The 27,654-nt window shown below is 37.3% G+C and overlaps 1 protein-coding gene across 1 annotated transcript in view; it reads right to left on the reverse strand.

Annotated features, from left to right (window-relative positions):
• The window catches only part of LOC143360541 (uncharacterized), a 154,408-nt gene that overhangs the window by 80,254 nt on the left and 46,500 nt on the right, over positions 1-27,654 (reverse strand). Inside the window, exons 3-4 of the mRNA XM_076799486.1 lie at positions 23,254-23,409; positions 16,791-16,907 (exon numbers count right to left, since the gene is read on the reverse strand). Coding sequence (XP_076655601.1) covers positions 16,791-16,907; positions 23,254-23,409 — 273 coding nt within the window. The remainder of the gene's footprint in view (positions 1-16,790; positions 16,908-23,253; positions 23,410-27,654) is intronic.

Here is a 27,654-nt window from a genome sequence, read left to right on the forward strand (position 1 = left end):
TAGGAAAATTTACCTCCTGCAATTTTAAGTATTTTTACTTGGAAAAAATAAGTTTCATGCTCCAAGCAATAGTACAGATGTGTGCAAAATGTTAGGAAAACTAGCCTTCTAATTTCTTTTAAAAAAATTCCAGATTGAGGCCTATACACAAGTAAATCGTTTGATAGGTCGCAGGTAAGTAAAATTCTGTTACAGGAAATTTTAACTCGTACAATTTTAAGTATTTTGTCTTGGAAAAAATAAATTTTGTGCTCCAAGCAGTAGTACACATGTCTGCAACATCCTAGGAAAACCAGTCGCCTAATTTCTCTTTAAAAAAATTGCAAACTGAAGCCTACATCCTAGTAAATCGTTTCATAGGTTCCAGGTAAGTACAATTCTGATACAAGGAAATTCAACTCGTACAATTTTAAGTATTTTGACTCGGAAAAAATAAGTTTTGTGCTCCAAGAAGTGGTACACATGTGTGCAAAATCCTAGACAAATCAATCTTCTAATTTCCTTTAAAAAAATTGCAAACTGAGGCCTACATCCTAGTAAATCGTTTGATGGGTCGCAGGGAAGAAAAAATCTGATATAGGAAAATTTACCTCCTACAATTTTAAGTATTTTTACGTGGAAAAAATAAGTTTTATGCTCCAAGCAGTGGTACACATGTGTGCAAAATCCTAGACAAATCAATCTTCTAATTTCCTTTAAAAAAATTGCAGACTGAGGCCTACAACCTAGTTTGATAGATCACAGCAAAGTAAAATTCTAATACAGGCAAATTTAACTCGTACAATTTTAAGTATTTTGTCTTGGAAAAAATAAGTTTTATGCTCCAAGCAATAGTACAGATGTGTGCAAAATCCTAGACCAATCAATCTTCCAATTTCCTTGAAAAAAATTGCAAACTGAGGCCTACATCCTAGTAAATCGTTTGATGGGTCTCAGGGAAGAAAAAATCTGATATAGGAAAATTTACCTCCTGCAATTTTAAGTATTTTTACTTGGAAAAAATAAGTTTCATGCTCCAAGCAATAGTACAGGTGTGCAAAATCTTAGGAAAACTAGCCTTCTAATTTCTTTTAAAAAAATTCCAGATTGAGGCCTATACACAAGTAAATCGTTTGATAGATCACAGCAAAGTAAAATTCTGATACAGGCAAATTTAACTCGTACAATTTTAAGTATTTTGTCTTGGAAAAAATAAGTTTTGTGCTCCAAGCAGTAGTACACATGTCTGCAAAATCCTAGGAAAACCAGTCGCCTAATTTCTCTTTAAAAAAATTGCAAACTGAAGCCTACATCCTAGTAAATCGTTTCATAGGTTCCAGGTAAGTACAATTCTGATACAAGGAAATTCAACTCGTACAATTTTAAGTATTTTTACTTGGAAAAAATAAGTTTTATGCTCCAAGCAGTGGTACACATGTGTCCAAAATTCTAGACAAATAAATCTTTTAATTTCCTTTAAAAAAATTCCAGACTGAGGCCATCATCCTAGTAAATTGTTTAATGGGTCGCAGGGAAGAAAAATTCTGATATAGGAAAATTTAACTCCTACAACTTTAAGTATTTTTACTTGGAAAAAATAAGTTTTATGCTCCGAGCAGTAGTACAAATATGTGCAAAATCCTAGACAAATCAGTTTTCTAATTTCCTTTAAAAAAATTCCAGACTGAGGCCATCATCCTAGTAAATTGTTTAATGGGTCGCAGGGAAGAAAAATTCTGATATAGGAAAATTTAACTCCTACAACTTTAAGTATTTTTACTTGGAAAAAATAAGTTTTATGCTCCAAGCAGTGGTACACATGTGTGCAAAATCCTAGACAAATCAATCTTCTAATTTCCTTTAAAAAAATTGCAGACTGAGGCCTACAACCTAGTTTGATAGATCACAGCAAAGTAAAATTCTAATACAGGCAAATTTAACTCGTACAATTTTAAGTATTTTGTCTTGGAAAAAATAAGTTTTATGCTCCAAGCAATAGTACAGATGTGTGCAAAATCCTAGACCAATCAATCTTCCAATTTCCTTGAAAAAAATTGCAAACTGAGGCCTACATCCTAGTAAATCGTTTGATGGGTCTCAGGGAAGAAAAAATCTGATATAGGAAAATTTACCTCCTGCAATTTTAAGTATTTTTACTTGGAAAAAATAAGTTTCATGCTCCAAGCAATAGTACAGATGTGTGCAAAATCCTAGGAAAACTAGCCTTCTAATTTCTTTTAAAAAAATTCCAGATTGAGGCCTATACACAAGTAAATCGTTTGATAGGTCGCAGGTAAGAAACATTCTGTTACAGGAAATTTTAACTCGTACAATTTTAAGTATTTTGTCTTGGAAAAAATAAGTTTTGTGCTCCAAGCAGCAGTACACATGTGTGCAAAATCCTAGGAAAACCAGTCGCCTAATTTCCCTTTAAAAAAATTGCAAACTGAAGCCTACATCCTAGTAAATCGTTTCATAGGTTCCAGGTAAGTACAATTCTGATACAAGGAAATTCAACTCGTACAATTTTAAGTATTTTTACTTGGAAAAAATAAGTTTTATGCTCCAAGCAGTGGTACACATGTGTCCAAAATTCTAGACAAATAAATCTTTTAATTTCCTTTAAAAAAATTCCAGACTGAGGCCATCATCCTAGTAAATTGTTTAATGGGTCGCAGGGAAGAAAAATTCTGATATAGGAAAATTTAACTCCTACAACTTTAAGTATTTTTACTTGGAAAAAATAAGTTTTATGCTCCGAGCAATAGTACAAATATGTGCAAAATCCTAGACAAATCAGTTTTCTAATTTCCTTGAAAAAAATTGCAAACTGAGGCCTACATCCTAGTAAATCGTTTGATGGGTCTCAGGGAAGAAAAAATCTGATATAGGAAAATTTACCTCCTGCAATTTTAAGTATTTTTACTTGGAAAAAATAAGTTTCATGCTCCAAGCAATAGTACAGGTGTGCAAAATCTTAGGAAAACTAGCCTTCTAATTTCTTTTAAAAAAATTCCAGATTGAGGCCTATACACAAGTAAATCGTTTGATAGATCACAGCAAAGTAAAATTCTGATACAGGCAAATTTAACTCGTACAATTTTAAGTATTTTGTCTTGGAAAAAATAAGTTTTGTGCTCCAAGCAGTAGTACACATGTCTGCAAAATCCTAGGAAAACCAGTCGCCTAATTTCTCTTTAAAAAAATTGCAAACTGAAGCCTACATCCTAGTAAATCGTTTCATAGGTTCCAGGTAAGTACAATTCTGATACAAGGAAATTCAACTCGTACAATTTTAAGTATTTTTACTTGGAAAAAATAAGTTTTATGCTCCAAGCAGTGGTACACATGTGTCCAAAATTCTAGACAAATAAATCTTTTAATTTCCTTTAAAAAAATTCCAGACTGAGGCCATCATCCTAGTAAATTGTTTAATGGGTCGCAGGGAAGAAAAATTCTGATATAGGAAAATTTAACTCCTACAACTTTAAGTATTTTTACTTGGAAAAAATAAGTTTTATGCTCCGAGCAGTAGTACAAATATGTGCAAAATCCTAGACAAATCAGTTTTCTAATTTCCTTTAAAAAAATTCCAGACTGAGGCCATCATCCTAGTAAATTGTTTAATGGGTCGCAGGGAAGAAAAATTCTGATATAGGAAAATTTACCTCCTGCAATTTTAAGTATTTTTACTTGGAAAAAATAAGTTTCATGCTCCAAGCAATAGTACAGATGTGTGCAAAATGTTAGGAAAACTAGCCTTCTAATTTCTTTTAAAAAAATTCCAGATTGAGGCCTATACACAAGTAAATCGTTTGATAGGTCGCAGGTAAGTAAAATTCTGTTACAGGAAATTTTAACTCGTACAATTTTAAGTATTTTGTCTTGGAAAAAATAAATTTTGTGCTCCAAGCAGTAGTACACATGTCTGCAACATCCTAGGAAAACCAGTCGCCTAATTTCTCTTTAAAAAAATTGCAAACTGAAGCCTACATCCTAGTAAATCGTTTCATAGGTTCCAGGTAAGTACAATTCTGATACAAGGAAATTCAACTCGTACAATTTTAAGTATTTTGACTCGGAAAAAATAAGTTTTGTGCTCCAAGAAGTGGTACACATGTGTGCAAAATCCTAGACAAATCAATCTTCTAATTTCCTTTAAAAAAATTGCAAACTGAGGCCTACATCCTAGTAAATCGTTTGATGGGTCGCAGGGAAGAAAAAATCTGATATAGGAAAATTTACCTCCTACAATTTTAAGTATTTTTACGTGGAAAAAATAAGTTTTATGCTCCAAGCAGTGGTACACATGTGTGCAAAATCCTAGACAAATCAATCTTCTAATTTCCTTTAAAAAAATTGCAGACTGAGGCCTACAACCTAGTTTGATAGATCACAGCAAAGTAAAATTCTAATACAGGCAAATTTAACTCGTACAATTTTAAGTATTTTGTCTTGGAAAAAATAAGTTTTATGCTCCAAGCAATAGTACAGATGTGTGCAAAATCCTAGACCAATCAATCTTCCAATTTCCTTGAAAAAAATTGCAAACTGAGGCCTACATCCTAGTAAATCGTTTGATGGGTCTCAGGGAAGAAAAAATCTGATATAGGAAAATTTACCTCCTGCAATTTTAAGTATTTTTACTTGGAAAAAATAAGTTTCATGCTCCAAGCAATAGTACAGATGTGTGCAAAATCCTAGGAAAACTAGCCTTCTAATTTCTTTTAAAAAAATTCCAGATTGAGGCCTATACACAAGTAAATCGTTTGATAGGTCGCAGGTAAGAAACATTCTGTTACAGGAAATTTTAACTCGTACAATTTTAAGTATTTTGTCTTGGAAAAAATAAGTTTTGTGCTCCAAGCAGCAGTACACATGTGTGCAAAATCCTAGGAAAACCAGTCGCCTAATTTCCCTTTAAAAAAATTGCAAACTGAAGCCTACATCCTAGTAAATCGTTTCATAGGTTCCAGGTAAGTACAATTCTGATACAAGGAAATTCAACTCGTACAATTTTAAGTATTTTTACTTGGAAAAAATAAGTTTTATGCTCCAAGCAGTGGTACACATGTGTCCAAAATTCTAGACAAATAAATCTTTTAATTTCCTTTAAAAAAATTCCAGACTGAGGCCATCATCCTAGTAAATTGTTTAATGGGTCGCAGGGAAGAAAAATTCTGATATAGGAAAATTTAACTCCTACAACTTTAAGTATTTTTACTTGGAAAAAATAAGTTTTATGCTCCGAGCAATAGTACAAATATGTGCAAAATCCTAGACAAATCAGTTTTCTAATTTCCTTGAAAAAAATTGCAAACTGAGGCCTACATCCTAGTAAATCGTTTGATGGGTCTCAGGGAAGAAAAAATCTGATATAGGAAAATTTACCTCCTGCAATTTTAAGTATTTTTACTTGGAAAAAATAAGTTTCATGCTCCAAGCAATAGTACAGGTGTGCAAAATCTTAGGAAAACTAGCCTTCTAATTTCTTTTAAAAAAATTCCAGATTGAGGCCTATACACAAGTAAATCGTTTGATAGATCACAGCAAAGTAAAATTCTGATACAGGCAAATTTAACTCGTACAATTTTAAGTATTTTGTCTTGGAAAAAATAAGTTTTGTGCTCCAAGCAGTAGTACACATGTCTGCAAAATCCTAGGAAAACCAGTCGCCTAATTTCTCTTTAAAAAAATTGCAAACTGAAGCCTACATCCTAGTAAATCGTTTCATAGGTTCCAGGTAAGTACAATTCTGATACAAGGAAATTCAACTCGTACAATTTTAAGTATTTTTACTTGGAAAAAATAAGTTTTATGCTCCAAGCAGTGGTACACATGTGTCCAAAATTCTAGACAAATAAATCTTTTAATTTCCTTTAAAAAAATTCCAGACTGAGGCCATCATCCTAGTAAATTGTTTAATGGGTCGCAGGGAAGAAAAATTCTGATATAGGAAAATTTAACTCCTACAACTTTAAGTATTTTTACTTGGGAAAAATAAGTTTTATGCTCCGAGCAGTAGTACAAATATGTGCAAAATCCGAGACAAATCAGTTTTCTAATTTCCTTTAAAAAAATTCCAGACTGAGGCCATCATCCTAGTAAATTGTTTAATGGGTCGCAGGGAAGAAAAATTCTGATATAGGAAAATTTAACTCCTACAACTTTAAGTATTTTTACTTGGAAAAAATAAGTTTTAAGCTCCGAGCAATAGTACAAATATGTGCAAAATCCTAGACAAATCAGTTTTCTAATTTCCTTTAAAAAAATTCCAGACTGAGGCCATCATCCTAGTAAATCGTTTGATGGGTCTCAGGGAAGAAAAAATCTGATATAGGAAAATTTACCTCCTGCAATTTTAAGTATTTTTACTTGGAAAAAATAAGTTTCATGCTCCAAGCAATAGTACAGATGTGTGCAAAATCTTAGGAAAACTAGCCTTCTAATTTCTTTTAAAAAAATTCCAGATTGAGGCCTATACACAAGTAAATCGTTTGATAGGTCGCAGGTAAGTAAAATTCTGTTACAGGAAATTTTAACTCGTACAATTTTAAGTATTTTGTCTTGGAAAAAATAAATTTTGTGCTCCAAGCAGTAGTACACATGTCTGCAACATCCTAGGAAAACCAGTCGCCTAATTTCTCTTTAAAAAAATTGCAAACTGAAGCCTACATCCTAGTAAATCGTTTCATAGGTTCCAGGTAAGTACAATTCTGATACAAGGAAATTCAACTCGTACAATTTTAAGTATTTTGACTCGGAAAAAATAAGTTTTGTGCTCCAAGAAGTGGTACACATGTGTGCAAAATCCTAGACAAATCAATCTTCTAATTTCCTTTAAAAAAATTGCAAACTGAGGCCTACATCCTAGTAAATCGTTTGATGGGTCGCAGGGAAGAAAAAATCTGATATAGGAAAATTTACCTCCTACAATTTTAAGTATTTTTACGTGGAAAAAATAAGTTTTATGCTCCAAGCAGTGGTACACATGTGTGCAAAATCCTAGACAAATCAATCTTCTAATTTCCTTTAAAAAAATTGCAGACTGAGGCCTACAACCTAGTTTGATAGATCACAGCAAAGTAAAATTCTAATACAGGCAAATTTAACTCGTACAATTTTAAGTATTTTGTCTTGGAAAAAATAAGTTTTATGCTCCAAGCAATAGTACAGATGTGTGCAAAATCCTAGACCAATCAATCTTCCAATTTCCTTGAAAAAATTGCAAACTGAGGCCTACATCCTAGTAAATCGTTTGATGGGTCTCAGGGAAGAAAAAATCTGATATAGGAAAATTTACCTCCTGCAATTTTAAGTATTTTTACTTGGAAAAAATAAGTTTCATGCTCCAAGCAATAGTACAGATGTGTGCAAAATCCTAGGAAAACTAGCCTTCTAATTTCTTTTAAAAAAATTCCAGATTGAGGCCTATACACAAGTAAATCGTTTGATAGGTCGCAGGTAAGAAACATTCTGTTACAGGAAATTTTAACTCGTACAATTTTAAGTATTTTGTCTTGGAAAAAATAAGTTTTGTGCTCCAAGCAGCAGTACACATGTGTGCAAAATCCTAGGAAAACCAGTCGCCTAATTTCCCTTTAAAAAAATTGCAAACTGAAGCCTACATCCTAGTAAATCGTTTCATAGGTTCCAGGTAAGTACAATTCTGATACAAGGAAATTCAACTCGTACAATTTTAAGTATTTTTACTTGGAAAAAATAAGTTTTATGCTCCAAGCAGTGGTACACATGTGTCCAAAATTCTAGACAAATAAATCTTTTAATTTCCTTTAAAAAAATTCCAGACTGAGGCCACCATCCTAGTAAATTGTTTAATGGGTCGCAGGGAAGAAAAATTCTGATATAGGAAAATTTAACTCCTACAACTTTAAGTATTTTTACTTGGAAAAAATAAGTTTTATGCTCCGAGCAATAGTACAAATATGTGCAAAATCCTAGACAAATCAGTTTTCTAATTTCCTTGAAAAAAATTGCAAACTGAGGCCTACATCCTAGTAAATCGTTTGATGGGTCTCAGGGAAGAAAAAATCTGATATAGGAAAATTTACCTCCTGCAATTTTAAGTATTTTTACTTGGAAAAAATAAGTTTCATGCTCCAAGCAATAGTACAGGTGTGCAAAATCTTAGGAAAACTAGCCTTCTAATTTCTTTTAAAAAAATTCCAGATTGAGGCCTATACACAAGTAAATCGTTTGATAGATCACAGCAAAGTAAAATTCTGATACAGGCAAATTTAACTCGTACAATTTTAAGTATTTTGTCTTGGAAAAAATAAGTTTTGTGCTCCAAGCAGTAGTACACATGTCTGCAAAATCCTAGGAAAACCAGTCGCCTAATTTCTCTTTAAAAAAATTGCAAACTGAAGCCTACATCCTAGTAAATCGTTTCATAGGTTCCAGGTAAGTACAATTCTGATACAAGGAAATTCAACTCGTACAATTTTAAGTATTTTTACTTGGAAAAAATAAGTTTTATGCTCCAAGCAGTGGTACACATGTGTCCAAAATTCTAGACAAATAAATCTTTTAATTTCCTTTAAAAAAATTCCAGACTGAGGCCATCATCCTAGTAAATTGTTTAATGGGTCGCAGGTAAGTAAAACTCTGTTACAGCAAAATTTAACTCGTACAATTTTAAGTATTTTGATTTGAAAACAAAAATAAGTTTTATACTCCAAGCAATAGTACAGATGTGTGCAAAATCCTAAAAAAATTAGTCTTCTAATTTCTCTTAAAAAAATTAGTCTTCTAATTCCTCTTAAAAAAATTTCAGAGTGAGGCGTAGACCCTAGTTTGATAGGTCGCAGCTAAATAAAATTTTGACAAAAGGAAGCTCGTACAATTTGAAGTATTTTTGTGCAAATGAAATAGGCAATCAATCAAACATTTCAATAATGGAGGTAGGCGGCGAACGTGTTAATTTCCTTCGAACTGAAACTAGATTCTATTCTGCCGACGTACATAGCCACCGGGGAGCATTACAATAAATATAAACTTTCCTCTCCTTCTAGGAAATTATGCAAGAGGTTAATAAATTCCTATGTCAGTCTTACTGCAATTCAGGTAGGAAATATTGAAGAAATTCGAATCCGCCGTCTGTTAACAATGAACAGGGACCGGTGAATTTTGTCAAGTTTTCTGCGATTCTGGCCCACTGCGCGCAGCATCGGGCTCCTCCCCGGTCGGGAGTAATAAAGGACTAGTTAACGGAATACAACAGGATAATTCAGTGAGCCGAAGCCGGTTTTCCATGGCGGCCTATCACGAAACTCGCGAGGTACGACGAACCAGAAGGATGAGTCACTGCTCTCTTCCCACTCTCCAAGAAGAGGCTGAGGATGAGGAGGCTGGTCGCGCGGCGAACTCGCTAAAAAAGAAAGGGAGTCTGCGGCCAGCAGAACGCGACGAACAGAGACGAGGAGGAAGATGAAGAAGGTGGCGAGGAAACGAGGAGGATTAGTACCGAGGCTGCGGATCGCCTACACGCGCAGCCTAAGCTCGACAGCCGGAGTAACGAGAAACAGTCTCGGCCCGACCCGACCCGGCCCGACTCTGCTACTCGTACGAGCTGTGACGGAAAAATAACTGGGACTCTGTCATTTTTTAACATCTAAACTCGACATTTGGACAGTTTATTTCGAAAGAGGTGCGAGTCCACATTTTTTGTTGACAAAAAAAAAATACAAATATAGAAATTATGTGATATCTCATTTCTTTTAATGGACTGACACCACTGTCAAAATAAACGGTCCATTTTTCTGATCAAAACGAATCCAAACACGGCACAATTCGGAGCACTTTGGCTTGTACGGTGGGACCTCGATTATCCGAACTAAATCAAATTATATCTAAATCAAAAACAGAGTCTGAATCTCCAAAATTCTGAAATCTCCAAAGCGTGTCGTTATTGGAGTCATTTTAATCGGGAAAGAGTTGCAAATACTGTGGAAAAAGTTACTTTGAGAAATAATTCAAGACAAAAAAATTTCTCACAGAGAACTGACAGAGGAAGAACGATCGACAAGGAGAGGGCCGAGAAAAATTGAAAACTAGGAAGCAGTTGAACGGTGTAAGTTGTAATTGACTCGGTCCTCGCACGGATTCGCTCCGGTGTTCGCTTATCATTTTTCTCGAATAAATCTCTGATAACCAGCGGAGGCCGCGGAGAATTTATTGGACGTCTCGAGGCCAATTAAACACCGGCGCGCGGCTCTCGATCCGTGACGGTTATCGCGCGGCCGTTCTCGATTATACTGCTATAGGCAGATTGCTATACCTCGGATCGAGGAGAGCACAAATCACGGCGCAGCTGCCTTCGTCGCCCTCTTGGACTACTTCCATTATTCCTCGATGATGCTAGTCTGTTCTGCTCGACGCGTAGCATCGCCAGGAAGAATGGAGAAGAGTCCCCTTATCACCGATCGTTTCTGTCTCGTATTTCAACAGAAACATTTCGAAAATTAACACACTTCACATTTCAGTGGTTCAAGTACCTAAGAAAAGCAGCTTATGCAATCCTCAATTTTTTTAGGAAAATATGCTCCAATAGTACATATGTGTGCAAAAGGCTGGACAAACCAGTCTCCTAATTACCCTTTAAAAAAATTCCAGACTGAGGCCTACACCCGAGTAAATCATTTTATAGGTCGCAGGGAAGTAAAATTCTGTTACAGGAAAATTTAACTCGTACAATTTCAGGTATTTTGACTTGGAAAAAATAAGTTTCATGCTCCAAGCAATAGTAAAAATGTGTGCAAAATCCTAGACAAATCAATCTTCCAATTTCCTTGAAAAAAATTCCAGACTGAGGCAATCATCCTAGTAAATCGTTTCATAGGTCGCAGGGAAGTAGAATTCTGATACAGAAAAATTTAACTCGTACAGTTTTAAGTATTTTGACTTGGAAAAAATAAGTTTTATGCTCCAAGCCATAGTACAAATGTGTGCAAAAGCCTAGGCCAACCATTTTTCTAATTTCCCTTTAAAAAAATTCCAGACTAAGGCCTACATCCTAGTAGGAAATTCTACAAGAAATTCTCAAACACAAAATTTTAACTTGTACAATTTTAAGTATTTTGACGTGGAAAAAATAGGTTTTATGCTCCAAGCAACATTACACATGTGTGCAAAATCCTAGGAGAACCAGTTTCCTAATTTCCCTTTAAAAAAATTGCAAACTGGAAAGCTTACACCCGAGTAAACCGTTTTATGGTTTGCAGCGAAAAGAAAATGTTGGTACAGGAAATTTTAACTCGTACAATTTTGAGTATTTTGTTTTGGAAAAAATAAGTTTTCTACTCCAAGCAATAGTACAAATGTGTGCAAAAGCCTAGTCGAATCAGTTTTCTAATTTCCCTTAAAAAAATTTCAAAGGCCTACACCCCAGTTTGATGGGTCGCAGCAAAGTAAAATTCTGACAAAGGGAAGATCGTACAATTAGAAGTATTTTGGTTGGAATGACATACGTCTTCGAGCAGCAGTAAACATGTGTGCAAAAGTCAAGGCGAAACGGACTTCGGATTGCTTTCGAAAAAATCCGAGACAAAGAACCGCAGAATACACTCTAGACAAAAATAGCCGGCCGATCCTTATCGTTGTCAATGCACCGGGCGAAAAAATCGTCGGTCGAGTCGGGACCAAGTAAAATTCCACTACCCAAGAGTCCGTAGTGCAAGGGTGAATCGACCCCACACGGGTCACGCGATGAATCAACGGGACGCTGCTCGAAGCAACAGGTGGACGGTCCATTTCTGTGTGTTTCGTGCTTCGAGATTGAAACTTGGCTGTCAGGAGTCCTAAATAAACGAGGGAATCCATAGCTCCTCGACCAACTAGTTTCATTATCTTACAATCGATCCAAGGTCAGCGAGCTTATTACTTATTTAACCCTTAACAATATTTTCTACGATAATCAACGGTGTTGCACGAGGAGAATAGAACGAAGTCTGCTCTACTAGTGATTTCTCTTGAATGTTAATAACAACAACTGTGGATTTTATATATTTATTGTGAGAGGTTACATTCGTTGCAGGTCGCTTTTTTTTCCTTGCTAAAATCGCAAGGTAGGATGAGACATCCGTGGCAAAAGCCATGGAGTATAGCCCCGTAGGGCTGTAAAAGGAACTTTTTGCCCTTGGTTCCGGGAGGGCTCGTGGTACAAGCCCAGGGAAGAAGTCGGGAGTGCATCTATCTATAAGATAGGATAATATAATTGACCTTTTTTAAGAAGCACCGGAATATTGGTGACATTATGTGGATAGCACCCATAAAAAGGGGGGGGGGGGGCATGCAGTGATAGTTGAGCTACGAGCACAGAGCATGGATTTTGTTCGCCGTGCATTGGTAGGAGATTAATTTAAATGAACAATATTACAAATTAATATAATGACAATAATATGAAATATGGTAAAGTAATACCAAAATAGTTTTGGAAGAACGTGGAGCGTAACCACACGGACTATAATATTTAATTCTAGGATGAATAACACCTAGATGTATATACATAAAAGTTATGATAGTGAGAAAAGAAGATAACGTAAAATAAAGATATATATTTTATCAAGAATAACAAAATAAAATAGTAAAAGAAGTATGTTGAGTATTGTATGACTATTACCTATTGTGACGAAGGTTATGTTTCCCACGTATTCAGTGGGATAGCAGGATACATAAATTATCAGTATAACTGAATAATAACGTGATGTTTAATAATGTAGATAGAAACATAAAATAAAGGATAGAAGATAATAAATTTTTGACTCCACCAGTTCGGTAGAAAAGGCACTTCAGCACAATCTTTAAGGTGTGAAAAACACCCGCGATGGAATGAACCTACCCCTTTTAGTCGCCTCTTACGACAAGCAGGGGATACTGTTGGTGAATTCTGTTCCCCACCAACAGGGACGTTGCTGCGTTACAGGTCGCTTTTCAAATGTCGCGCGTTTTTATAGACGAATCGTCGATGTCGGGTATTATCGGGTGTTGTCGGCTCTCGCCGTCGTCATTGTTCTCGTGAACCGTTTTTCTCTGTTCTTAAGTTATGTGTCTTGCAGATTTCTGCAGAGATCTGACTCCTGTCTTTTGCAAACGCTGCAGAAGATTTTTATTTTGCATTAAAATTCACGGTCTGGTTATTACTGGACTGTGGATGTTAACCTATCCCCTTACGAGAACAACAAGATTGAATTTGTTTAGGCTACATACGATTTTTATGGTACCAGGTACTCCAAAGAAGAGATATATTAACCCTTTGCACTCGAGCGGCGCCGATACGGCGCCCGCCAGATTTGAATCGGATTAAAAATCAAAGAACTTTCGATAAAAATGAGATAGAGTGATGAAATTTTGTTTAAATTAAAGCTGAAACTTTGTAGAATATGGCAAAAATAAGGAGATTATGGTACGAAGGTTTTTTAACCCTTTGTACTGGACAAAATAAAGTACGCACCTCGAATATTTTTACAATTACGTTTATAACTTCGTAGTTTTTACAGATATAATAATTATGTATTTGCACAAAAAGAAGGTTTCTTAGTCTACTTTTAAACTCAATGAGAAATAATTCGAAAAACATGAAACATCGTACATTATTCAAGCCCGTTACGTCTGTTGTCATATTTTCCTCGGACAAAATAAAGTACGCACTGGAGTGTTTATTTACTTTCAGCAATAATGGCATGTAGGATACCTTTTCTTGCCGTTGGAGATACAAGAATGTTTACAAATAAACGTATTAATACAGTTTCAGTTACCCATCAGTGCTCTTAGAGGCAAGATTGTATCATTCAATTGCGAATAACATAGAAATGAAACAAATTTCCGTACAAATTCGAAAATTAATAGTTAACGACCGGAAAAAGGGTCTCTCGAATAGGAAAATCGGTGAAAAGTACAATGTTAGTGAAGCAGCGGTCAGAAAGATCTACAAAAAATTTGTAGAGCTTGGCACAGTAGCCGATAAGATCGGTCGCGGACGGAAGAGGAAGACAAATTCAGTCGAGGATCGTAGAATTATCCGGGAAACGAAGAAAAATCCGACTGTTACTAGTCGTGTAATCAGGGAAAATGTGCAACTCAACATTTCTGAACGAACCGTGCGCAGGAGACTTCGGGAAGCTGGGCTGCGGAGCAGTTTTGCACAGCGTCGCCCTTTAATTCGAAAAGTTAATCAATTGAAACGTCTCCAATTTGCAAAAAAAATACGCCGATAAGCCAGTGGACTTCTGGAAAAAGATTATTTGGAGTGATGAGAGTAAGTATGACTTGTTTGGTCATAAACAACGAACACGGGTTTGGCTGAAGCCCGGCGAGAAGCTTCTGGATAAAAATATCCAAACAACTGTCAAGCATGGAGGAGGCAGTATTATGGTGTGGGGGTGTTTTGCGTGGTCGGGTGTGGGAAATCTCGTCAAAATCGATGGTATTATGACAGCAGACAAATACATTGACATCCTCAACGAGAATTTAGAGGAACCTCTGCTAAAGATTGGTCTGGAAGATGACTTTATCTTCCAACAAGATAACGATCCTAAACATACCGCGCATAAAACTGCTGCTTTCTTCCGTGCTTCGAGGATCAAAGTGCTAGATTGGCCAGCACAATCGCCGGATTTAAATCCAATCGAAAATCTGTGGTCCATTTTGGACCAGAAAGTTGACCACAGTGACGCAACCAATAAATTAAAGTTATTCGAAGCTTTGGAAAAGGCGTGGGGAAACATCGACGAACAGCACATCCGGAATCTCGTCGAGAGCATTCCTCGGCGTTTGCAAGAGGTCATACGAGCAAAGGGCGGCCATACAAAATACTAGTTCTCAAGTAGAACTTAATTTTGACTGTTATTATCACACGCGTACTGTATTTTGTCCAAAGAAAATATCCTTATAAATGTAACGGACCTGTCTATTGAAAAATGTTAAATGTTTTTGAAATTATTTTTGTTAAAACCTAAAAGTAGACTAAGAAACCTTCTTTTTGTGCAAATACATAATTATTATACCTGTCAAAACTACGAAGTTATAAACGTAATTGTAAAAATATTCGAGGTGCGTACTTTATTTTGTCCAGTACTGTAACTCTCAGTACGACTGAGGCAGAGTATGTTGCGGCGGCCACGGCAGCTAAAGAGGCCGTTTGGCTGCGAAAGTTGTTAAAAGATTTGGGGCGGATGGGAGACGATCCTATTGTTTTGTTTTTGGATAATCAGAGCGCGATTAGATTAGTCAAAAACCCGGAGTTCCATAAGAGAACAAAACATATCGACATAAAGTACCATTTCATCCGGGAAAAGGTCGATCAGGGGGATTTGATCGTCAAGTACGTGTGCTCGAATGAACAAAGAGCGGATATATTCACTAAGCCTTTTGCGAAGCAGCGTTTTTCTTTCCTACGACAGAGTCTTGGTATGATTACGCGCGCAGAGTATTCAAGCGGAGAGGCTGTTGGAATGTGAGCTTTTCATACTCTGTGCCGTGACAATAGCCAACGAGAAGGCGCCCACCGATTTGTCTAATCGGTGTGCTCTCTTCGTTGCTTTTTTGTTTTTACGAGGCAACCGATGTTCGTTTTGCGATGCCACCGATGCTCAGTTGAAACTCTGACCGGGCAACCGACACGACGTGTTGCTACCATATTTAACACCTTTTTTGTAAAGCGGAAAATAAACCATATTATTAAAATATAAACGCGTTATTTTCAATAGGGCCAAAAAGGGACTGCAAGGTTTGTTCTGACCGTAACACGCCTGGAGGTAGGCGGGAAATTTCGTATTACTGTGATACGTGTCCTGACAAACCAAGGATGCATCTTGGAACTTGTTTTACAAAATATCACACCAAAACTAATTACAGAGTGTAATATTTATCAAAGTTTGTTGTTTTCGACTTATAAATGAATAAACTGGTGAAATTTTATTATTTGTATACGTTTGTTTGTTTATAAATGTTTTTAAAGTACTTGTAAAGTGTTTGCCGAATTTGGCCGAAATCGTCTCGAGTTGCTGGTTCGCGCAAGCGAAAAAGGCCTCGAGTGCAAAGGGTTAAAAAATTTCTTGTGGATATGTAAAAATCCTATCCTATCACATATCCTACATGTAAAAATTTCAAGTTTTCAAATTTTCATGGATCAGTCGTTTTGACTAGTAATTCTAGTGTCAATGCAATTTTCAATTTCTGTCGACAAATTTGAAGAGACATAAATAAAATCCTATTTTCATTGGCAGTAGTATTTGCAGATCCAAAATAATTAAAAATCGCAATAAATTCTATCGAATTTGATACTCCAGCATTTTTAACAAATTTCCATGAGCCATAAATGCATACAGATCCGCAGTCTAGTTATTACTCCCACGGAAACAATAGTAAATATTCAATCACCGAGATTCCAGCGAACGAGCTGGGAATTACAGTTCCGGACAAGCATAAGCGATAAAAGCTTGAGCACGCGCGATCGGCGTGTTGTCCGCAGATAATCGCGGTCTCGCGGAGAGCTTTTTCTCTCACACCCGGGTGTGCCCGTTGTCGACGATTAATCAACGAGACGGCTCCGTAATTAAAAAACGGACCGCGTTCAAGCGGCCAGGACCGACTACGAAGTCGCCGGAGAGTCTGGGGAACAGGGCCGACCGTCGCGATCGTCTTTATCACGACACCGGGGAGAATCCACCGTGGGGAAAAAATAACGCAAGAAACAAAACAACACAACAACGACCTGGTCAATTAACGGAATATCGTCGGTTTTATTCAGGGCGCGACACGGCTCCCGATAAGGTAAGACACTCCTGACTCACCTCTGCGAGGGTATCCTCCTTGGTGACATCTTCAGGATTCGGCGCTTCTTCGCGCGTTGGTTTATTCTTGTCCTTCTTGCTAAAACTGATGGACCTGAAGGACCATTTCTTCTTCATCTATGAACGAGGAAACGGTATCAATAATGATCGTAAGGACTCTCGTTACGAGGTGCTACTCGCGTCTTCCTCTCCTAAGGGGGTTACACGCGCGATTCACCCGTCAACAGGTCGTGTGGTTCACTTGTCTCCTTGCGCCCCATTGCAGTCTGGAAACCCGTTCTTCAGGGCCAAAACCGAATTTTTCAACTTGCATATTACCAACGAATTTTTCTATACATCCATCGACAACTCTTCCACGACACGAAATCCAAAATACAGTGATTTCTTTATATATGTCGCCAAGGCCTTGACGATAAACGTCGCGAAATTATCCCCACTACCGCAGGGTACACCCCGTGAGGGGCCTCCAGGCTCGAGAGGCCTCGGTCGCCACAGAGGACGATACATGACGCTGACAAGACCCGCATTGTTGACATATATCGAGAATTCACTGTATTAGCCATTTCAGTCAATTCAAATTCAAAGGGAAATTAATTACTCTAATTCGTTATAGGGTAAGGGTGGTCCCAATTACTGTGCGTATATTAATTATTTTTTAAGCATAATGAATATTGAAAAAGAGATATATAACATCTATATTAACTGATTTTAATGAAAACATTTAATATGTGGCGGACCCCTTGGAGAAGGGTTGATCGGACCCAGGTAGGAGCGTCGTCTGCGGGCTGGGACCTTGGACGCACTTGGTCGCCAGGCCCAAGCTCTTCCCGAGCGCACACTTAAGGTCGCCCCAAACAAGACGGGCAAGATGCCGAAGTTGTTCGAACGGCCGAAGTCGCTGTCCATAAGGACCGAGCGTACAGTCGCGTGTTGACGTTCGAAGAGTCAAGACGTCCGTCTTGTTCCACGAGGTACGCGTGTTATGATCTGCTATTGGTTACAGTGAGTGTTGTGTTTCCTTGTACCGATGCTCGTCGCGATTGGAATCGCGAGTTTGTATTCCTAAATTCTAATTGTCGAGAGATATATTCCTGTGTACAGGAATCTCTCCCACAGAAATCATGATCACAGAAAATGTACTGCAAGTTAAGAACGCCACAGTAGCTACATACGCCAGTGTAATGCAAAAAGTTTGTTTTCCTTCGAAAGAATATGCCATAGTTCTAGACGCACATGATGACATCACCATCAAAGAATACATAATTGCAGTGGCAAAGGTCACCGATCCTATCAGTATAAGGTTTGGCTCAAGAATCTCTAATAATAGAGTATGTATATACTTATCTGAGAAATCCTTAGTAGCCGAGATCACGTCAAAAAATGACTGTATAAATATTAAAGGCCGTCTAGTATCTGTTAGACCTTGTATCATGAAATCTAAACGCATTACTCTTTCTAATGTGTGCCCTGGCATCCCACATTCTGTGATATTGGACTCTTTTAAACAAATGGGAATTAGAACAGTTTCACCCATGTCCTTCATCAGAGTGGGGATTCTCCGAACCAGGATTCTCACATATTCTCAGTTTTCGTCGACAAATCTACATCCATCCAGATGATGTAAGCAAACTTACAGAGAAAATACAAGTTAACTTCGAGGATACTTCATACTGGATTTTCATCTCAACGGATAGTCTAACTTGTTTCCTGTGTAAGAAGGAAGGTCATGTGGCTAAACACTGCCCGACCTCTATCTATAATCCAATTCAACGGTATAACGCTCCTTCCTTATTGACTCGTGTAGAGGATCCTGACGTGGACACGATGAACTGTCCTCAATTAATCAGCCAAAAAGACTTGCAAGAAACCTTTCCTGATCCTGGTGAAGCTAAAAATCTTGGGTTAACCAAAGGTTTTAGTAAAAGACCTCTCTCCTCTACCATGTCAAATACTTTACACGGCATCTCGGAGAAACCTAAAAAAGTACACTCTACTGTTTTTTTGAACATTACTTCAGGTAATGACTTAGCTGATGCAAACTTCTCAAATCCTATCTCAGCTAAAAGTTCAGTCGTTCCAGTTAAGAAAAAGAAAAAAATTGAGAACTCTAGTGAAATGGTTAGCTCTAAGACAATGGATGAATTGTACCAAGCTTTGGATCCAATTAGGCATATTCTTAGTCAACATCCTGATACATATATCTTACGATACGATCAATACAAAGAATTTCTATCAAAAGCCAAGGGTAATTCAAACATCGTTCAACTGGCCCACTCCTTCACTGACGACCTATCTCAACTTGTGAAGATGCATCGGGAAACTTACTCTAGTCTCTCTAGTAGATCTATTAAAAATAGAACCTCTAGAATTATCAAGAAATTGGAACTTAACAACAGCTGGTCCGAAGATAAGGAAAAAGATATCTCCAACACATCTCTAGACCTTGGAACCGACTCCGATGTGACCCTCTCTCTCGAAGATCTTGCTCACACTCCACAGAAAACTTAAGCTTATCTACACTATTCATGAATATTAATATTTCGAGCTATCGCATTAACACTAACCTCAAAGCTGTCTTTGGAATTGCAGAGGCATTTCTACTTGCAATGTTAAACTCCAAAAATATTTAGAGGATGTTGACATGTTTATTGGCGTGGAAACTATGCTTAATAGTAACAAAAAATTCGATCTTTCTCATACATTCATTTCTTTAGTCTCACTGTTTATATCCTTAGTGTTATTATTGTATTCGAAAACGTTCATACTATTGTTTCAATCCTAGTTATAAGCCACCTACGTAATATCATCTACGTAAATCTACGTGTATCTACGTAAAATCATATAATAATAATTTCTATGCATAAACAATTTTGCAAGGCAAAAATTAAAAAATTGCGGCCAGGTAAGACCGGCGAAGGACGCGGCGTTCGGCGATTCAGGTAGCTAATTGCAAGTGCACCGACTGATCGACCGCTATTCACCGGCAGGCTTGGAAAAACCAATGTCCTTTGTACTATGGATGGCATTAACCTTTTCTGTACACTCGGAGTGTACAACACCCTAACAACAGTTTAGGTAAAATATGTAAATGACCTTCCCCGTGCTCTTCATGTCACTACGTGAAAATTTTTATTTTAGGACAGACGCTGTCAACCCTCACTTCAAAATGTCTAAAGAATATCCAGCAACTTAATGGACACAAAACAATAAATAGTTCGGAAAAAAACGGAATTTCAAACAGGAAGAATCGTAAAATGTGGCCATATTTTTTCAAATTTTTTAACACTTGAACCGATGGCAAAATTTGCAAAACAAAGATATTAGTAATATTTTTGCATTAAGAAATCACATTCGAATATGAAATGATAAATTATTTAAAAAGAACAGTCTTTTGCGATGGTGATTAAAAAAAGAAAATGTTTTTTATCTTTAATAATAACTGTGGTATAAAATGTGTTGTGTAGGCAGTTTTCGTAAAACTCATCCCAAATAGCAAACTTTGATGGTCCGTATCCTTTAAACAATTTCGAAGATTACAAAATGATGGCTCAATCTTTCAGTTTCATCCAAATTCGAAACATGGTCCCAAAAAAAAAAAAGATTGAATTCACATGGAATGATCCCCTTCCTAATTTGGATATTTCCTTTAAAAAAATGTGTAATTTACGTACAGTGACTCCCATAAATATTCGGACACTAGGTACAACTAACTTTATGATTTAATAATTCGTTTGTTGTTAAAGCAATCGCCCTGGAAATTGTTTTTAGCAATAAAACATTTATTAAGGATGATAAACATGTATGATTTATTTGAAAAATATACATACGTTTCGTAATAAAAATTATTAAACGAAATAATGGACCATTTGTGGCTCACAAAAATATTCGGACACGTATTATATTTCTCTGGCAATCGCCTTCCGGGGACGCGATATTCGAAGATCGGGAAAACGTTTGTTTATAAACAGAATCTCGTTGATGTCCATGCCACCTCACTGCTGTCAGTAGTAAACGCGAATTCGTTCAAAATGGGTCGCAAAGGAAAGAATACGAGTTTCGATGTGCGACAGCTTGTAATTTTTCATCGAGAAAAAGGAAAAACCTATCGCGAAATTAGTGCAATGCTTCGTATAAGTAAGAGTACTGCTGCAGATATCTGTCGACGATTTTATATTGAGAATCGCATTGATTCTATTCCGCAAACTGGAATACCAAGTCTCTTATGTACGAGGGAGAAGAGCAAAATTATTCGGAAAGTGAAAAAAAAATCCGCGCTTAAGTGCTCCAAAACTAGTTAGTGAACTATTAGGAGAAAGCTCCAAAAATGTTTCAGCCGAAACAGTTCGGAAAGTGCTGAGGCAAGCTGGTTACAATGGGAGAGTAGCTAGAAAGAAACCATTTATCAACGAAAAGAATATTGATAAACGAAAAACCCTTGCAAGAGAGCTAATTTCTAAGGATGAGGCATGGTGGAAGGATGTCATATTTGCTGATGAAAGCAAATTCAATCTGTACAATTCCGACGGAAGAACTATGGCGTGGCGGAAAGCGAATAAAGAGTTTAATTTTGAAAATACAAGAGGTACAGTGAAACACGGCGGAGGCAGCGTAATGGTCTGGGGTTGCATTTCGTCATATGGAGTCGGTAACCTAGTGTTTATTGACGGTATCATGGACAAAAATCATTATTTAAATATACTTAAAAATAATTTAATTCAAAGTGCTAAAAAGATGGGGCTTAATAATACTTCTAAGTTTTACCAAGACAACGACCCCAAGCACAAGTCACGTATTGTGCAAGAATTTTTATTATACCGCTGCCCCAAAATTCTTCATTCGCCGCCCCAATCACTGGACCTTAATCCTATCGAGAATTTATGGGATGAATTGGATAGAAAAATTCGAAAAACCCCAATTACATCGATAGCTGAATTAAAACAAAGACTTGCAACTGAGTGGTCGAATATAACTGTTGAATATTTAAAAAAAATTACAAACAATATGCCAAACAGGTTAAGACATGTTCTTAAACAAAATGGTTATGCCACGAAGTATTAAACAAATGTTGTAATGCTAAATTACATTATCTAAATTGAAAAATTAATATTGTCCGAATATTTTTGTGAGCCAAAAATGGTACATTATTTCTTTTACTAATTTTTATTATGGAATTTATGTATATTTTTCAAATAAATTATTTATGTTTATCAACATTAATAGATCTTTTATTGCTAGAAACAATTCCCGGGACGATTGCTTTATTAACAAAGGAATTATTAAGTCGTAAAGTTAGTTACAGCTAGTGTCCGAATATTTTTGGGAGTCACTGTATAACATAAGGATGTGTGATGCTGTTTCCCCAAGCGACAGGGACGATTCCTATCCCCATGATGTTGTAGAGGAGAGAGATACCGATAGTTTACCTAAGGAGCTGTGGAGCCCCTAAAAACATTTTTTTTGTGCCATGCAGAGCAGGGAACGTGTCAACGTGCTCTCGAAAGGCCATCTATACGTTCAAAGTTATGGTCCCAACGACGTCGGGGCGACGCCGGAAAGATTTCGAGCACGAAGACCAATTCCCGACCGGCAAATTTCTAGCCCGTGTTCTTGAATCTGGCCGCCCAAACAACTTCGGCATCTTGCCCGTCTTGTTTGGGGCGACCTTTAGTCGCCGGAAGTCTGTTCCTACCTGGGGTGCACATTTGGCGACCAGGTTCGGGGTTTTTCCTTTGCGTGCGCATTTGGCCGCCAACCCTTGACTTTCCCCAGGACACGGATGTTCGGTGCAAGGATACGAACTTTCTCCAAGGGGGCACGTACAGGAAGCGACATCCCCACTCCAGAAGTTTCCTTGTTCGAAGGAAATTCCTGGAGGCGCGGGGAATAGATATAAGCGCGGATTCTGACGAATGACAGGGTCAGTTCAAGTCAGTCAGTCAGTCAGTTCAAGTCAGTGAGTTGTAGTCAGTCAGTCGTTATCAGTTATCGTCAGTTGTTCGTAGTCGTCTATCCGAAGTTTTTGTTTCATTGTTATTCCGTTTTCTTTGTTCTTGTTACGTTGTTGAGTTTCGTTTTGTTAATAAATGGTTATCGTTGTATTGGGTGAATCCTTACTTAACACCCAAACCACAACACATACCAAAAATATTTCTTTTTTAATATTCATTATGCTTCAAAAGGAAGTATAGTTAATTAATATACGCACAGTAATTGGGTTCCTTACCCTAGTTTCAGTCATTACACTTTTTTATAGATTCGAAAAATATTTTTGACTTTGGAAGGTCACCCGGATTTTTTGCAATATTTTTGAGTTCGTGCGGGTGTCGAGACGAGTTCAACGACCTACTGTAAACCCCCCAAATAATGTTGAAATAATTTTGGCCCGATGAAAACGGGGTTCCAGGACATTGTGCGCTCTGGAGTCCACGGACGTGGTAACATTAGGGTTGAACGAGAACCTCACCTTTTCCTTCTGTTTGGTCTCCTTGCTGTCTGGGGAGGTGACAGCGTCCGAACTGGTGGGGCTGGTGGCATTTGTGGCTGTCGCGGCCTCAGCCGATTCCGCGGGCGAGTCTTCAGCAGACTCTTGCTTGGTCTCCTCGACTTTCACCTCTTCCGGCTGAAACAATGCGAGGTCAATTTAGTCGGTTGTCAAGCGCACCAGGTCATTTCAGAGGGAGTTATAGGGAACCTACCTCCAATGATTTTTGGATCCACTATAAATCTCAAGATTTTCAGAAACTTTCTCCTCTGCATGACCATTTTAACCTCTTAAGCACTGTACGCCACTATAGTGGCTTTCCGTGGAAAGCATTAGTTTGAACGGTACGCCACTACGTTGTGGACGAGCGCGCCGTGCTTGAGAGGTTAAGATGAATAATAATAATCACAATAACACTAAGTATAATCATTCTGTATGTAACCTTTACTAACACGTTCGCCACATTTTTCCGGTCAAAATGAGTCCAAACATCGCATCGTTCGGAGCATAATTGCTTGTTTAACCCTTTATTTACTGAGGCGACTTATAAGTCCCTTGAGACCGGTTAGGACTTAGAAGTCTACTTCTATGAAGTTTGTTTTTCAATTGTTGAATGGTAGCTAAAGCTTATTTGTCTTTGGAAGCTTACTAGAGACAAGTATATAAGATAATGCAAAGCTTCCAACATGGATGCGACGCTGGAGTCTGGAAAATTGAAAATGGTCCACGTGTTTGCATATACAGTGAGTGTAGAAAGTATTCGTACACCAATAAATTTGACACAAAAGTTCGTAAAACTGTTATTTACTAATTATTTTGTTATGAACAATGAGTATTAACATATTCTAAAATATCTATAGAATAGATGCAGTGCTGAGAAAAATGATTTACTTGTATAACTTACAAAATTAACAAGAAAAAACACAAAATCGACGGAAATACACAAGCAATAACTATTCGTACAGTTCTTAAGTTCCCAGAAATTGACGAAACAAATGCAATTTAAATTAATTTAACATTAGAAAATTATAGAAAAGAATTAATTAATACTTTGTAGGATATCCTTTTGAGTTTATAATTGCTGCAATCCTTTTAAGCATCGAATTAACTAAATTCGATGTTACGTGTGGCGGGATTTTGTTCCACTCCTCTATGAGAGCATTTTTTAGGTCTTCTTTTGCGGAAATTTCATGTTTTTTGATCTGACGATCCAAGTAATCCCACAAGTGTTCTATGGGGTTGATGTCGGGAGATTGCGGAGGAGTTTCCAGCACGCGGGAGTATTATGTAGTATCCACATTCTGGTATTGTACGCAGTGTGCTTGGGATCATTATCTTGCATGAAAACAAAATTATCTTTAATGCCCATTTTTTCTGCACTGAAAAGAAGATTGCACTTTAAAATGTCAACATAAACCCTGTGGTTCATTATTCCGTCGATAAATTGCAATGTGCCAACACCAGCTGCACTCATGCAGCCCCAAACAGTTACGGAACTTCCACCGTGTTTCACTGTAGGCCGTAAGTTTTCTGGATTCAATTCTGTATTTTTTTTTTCTCCAAACAGTACAGTATCCATCTGATCCAAAAATGTTGAATTTTCTTTCATCTGTGAAAATCACTCTATTCCAGTACTCCATTGGCGTGGTGACATTATTATTTGCGAATAGTAATCTCTTCTTTCTGTTCGTTTCACTTACGAAATATTTTATACGGGCTACCCGACCATGATATTCTTGATTTCGTAAAAAACTACGCACAGTACTGACAGATATATCCGTATTTAAATTATTTTTAAGGTGTTCAACTATTTTTATTGCACTTATTTTTGGATTTTGTTTTACCGTTTGAATAATAACTCGGCCAGTATGATCATTAAATTTCCTTGGACGTCCACTTCTTGCGTTATTTTTCAGTGTTTCTCGAAGTCCGTACCTATCAACTATGCTTTGTATCGTAGATCGAGGTCTACTTGCAATGCGTGAAATCTCTGCCAAATTTTTACATTGATTATGCAAATTAACAATAATTTTTCTTCCTGCTATTGTAGTTTCCGCACGCTTTCGTCCCATTTCTAAACTGTAACTGACAATACTACGAAATTTTCAATGCTACTGATATCACCAATGTTGACAAACATACTGACGATCCACGAAGGACCATGATCGACGGTCCACGATCATCGATATTGTATGTTTACATTATAAATACTCCTGTGAGCAGTTCAAATTGAGAACTGTACGAATAGTTATTGCTTGTGTATTTCTGTCGATTTTGTGTTTTTTCTTGTTAATTTTGTAAGTTATACAAGTAAATCCTTTTTTTCTGCACTGCATCTATCCTATAGATATTCTACAATATGTTAATACCGATTGTTCATAAAAAAATAATTAGTAAACAACAGTTTTACGAACTTTTGTGTCAAATTTATTGGTGTACGAATACTTTCCACACCCACTGTATAAAATACTCATTCGTTTTGCATTCTGGTAATTTATTGTTTTTAGTTATTACTATCATTTACATGTAACGTAAAATTTTATACATACATGTAAAATTCTCTATATATGTTGCCAAGGCTTTTTTTTTTTTTTTTTTTTAGTAAATGTATTTCCTATATTTTAAACTTTCTCTATACGATGCTTAAATTTATTAGTGGCTGTCTATCCTTATTAATTAATCTAAATTTAATCTAAAACGTTTCGCTTATATCTAACTTCGCATCTTAATCTATACTATTGACATTTAAATTATCTTCTATAGTTTGTGGATTGGATTTTTGCCGAGGATGGGTGTCACGGGGCGAAATAACGAACTGCGAAACTTCCCAAAAAATATCTTTACTCGTCGAAGTGCTCGAAACGGAGGTTGCTCGGAATCTGTCGAGTCTACGGTTCTCCTTAATTTTCCTAGAGGCTATGGAGGGGTGAATCCTAGCTTGCCCCGGCTGCCTGCCGGGGTGCTGGAAAAACCCAAGGGTTGTAAACTTCGGGGGCCCCGGGCACTGCTCGCCACATGGCTTGGACCCATCCACATTTGGGTTGCAGATTCCCGGGAGTCCCGCTCCATGAATTGGGCCCGCCGAAGGTCTCCGGTTTACGATCCCGGCGCAATAAAATGTACCCTCGTAGGAAATATGCCCACAAGTTATTACTAAATTATTTGCTTAGTCTATTTCTTTCCTCCTATTTATTATCTTCTTCTTCTCTCTCTCCCTTTCTCTTACTCCTAAGTTTTCTCTGGTTCTCTTATTTTAGTTTTAATTCGGGCCTGTTCGGTCCCACACAGACCGAACGTGAGTTATCATAAACACGGTCGGCTGGACTTGATCCCAGGATTTGGAGTGTCATCGGACACCACTGCGAGACCTCCGTGAGCAAGCCCATTGAAAGGGCAATATAAAAACAGTTCACTTTCCAGACCTCTTTCCCATATCTCTCACACCTAATCCATTCGGATCATCGAAACACAATTCACATAATACATCTAATTTTATTTATTTTACATCTATTTATGCTAACCAGCTACCTAACTTTCTTGTTATTGTGTAGTACGCTAATTAATCCTATCTTCTAAACGCTTTAATTGACTTATCTACCATCTAAGTGTTAAAAATCCGAGAATTTTCCAGTTTATTGGGTGATCTCAAGAGGGAAGTGGGGGTTTTTGTATTACTACCCCCCCCCCTTATTTTGGTGGCTCTGGATAGCCCTGGGGCTACCCAGCAATCGTCCCTTGTTGAGTTTTTTCGAGACTCCACTCCTTCTCGAAGTGGCTGCCGCTATCTCGAAAAAGGGGGGGGGGGGGCTAGGGAAAGATTTTTTTACCTGGGGGAACTCCGTTCCCCAATACCAAGTAACTTCTTACACTACCCCACTGAACCTACCCACGTACTCAGAAAAAATTTTTTCCCTGGGTTACTTATGGGTCACCCGTTAGATGTCAAATCTGAAAGTTATCCGAATGTATCGTGCGGCAGCTAGTTGCAAAGCTCTTACCGAGCACCAGACTTTCCTCTAAACACTTTGTCGAAATTCCTAAAAACTGATCAAAAATTTCTTATATATATAAATATATATAAATTTTTTTAGGGGGGAGAATACTTCTCCCAATCTGCCCCTGTACACTCGCCACCCTCTGAAATATAACCCTACCAATTTTCACCTCGATCGGGGTATATGGGTATTCCTTTCTTTCCTCTTCTTTTCCTTTTTCGTCCTTTTTTTCCTTTTCCAAATCCAACCAACTCCTTGTCTTAATCTTTTTTCTTTTTTCTCAGCCTTCGCCTCTGCACCAGCACTTTTTCACTAATTCACTCTATTGTTCACCCGGACTCTAACTGATTAATTGTTGAAATTTATAAGAATGAAAGTAAAAAATGAA

The sequence above is a fragment of the Halictus rubicundus genome, chromosome 13 (genome assembly GCF_050948215.1).
Source record: "Halictus rubicundus isolate RS-2024b chromosome 13, iyHalRubi1_principal, whole genome shotgun sequence".
Taxonomy (NCBI): Eukaryota; Metazoa; Arthropoda; class Insecta; order Hymenoptera; family Halictidae; genus Halictus; species Halictus rubicundus.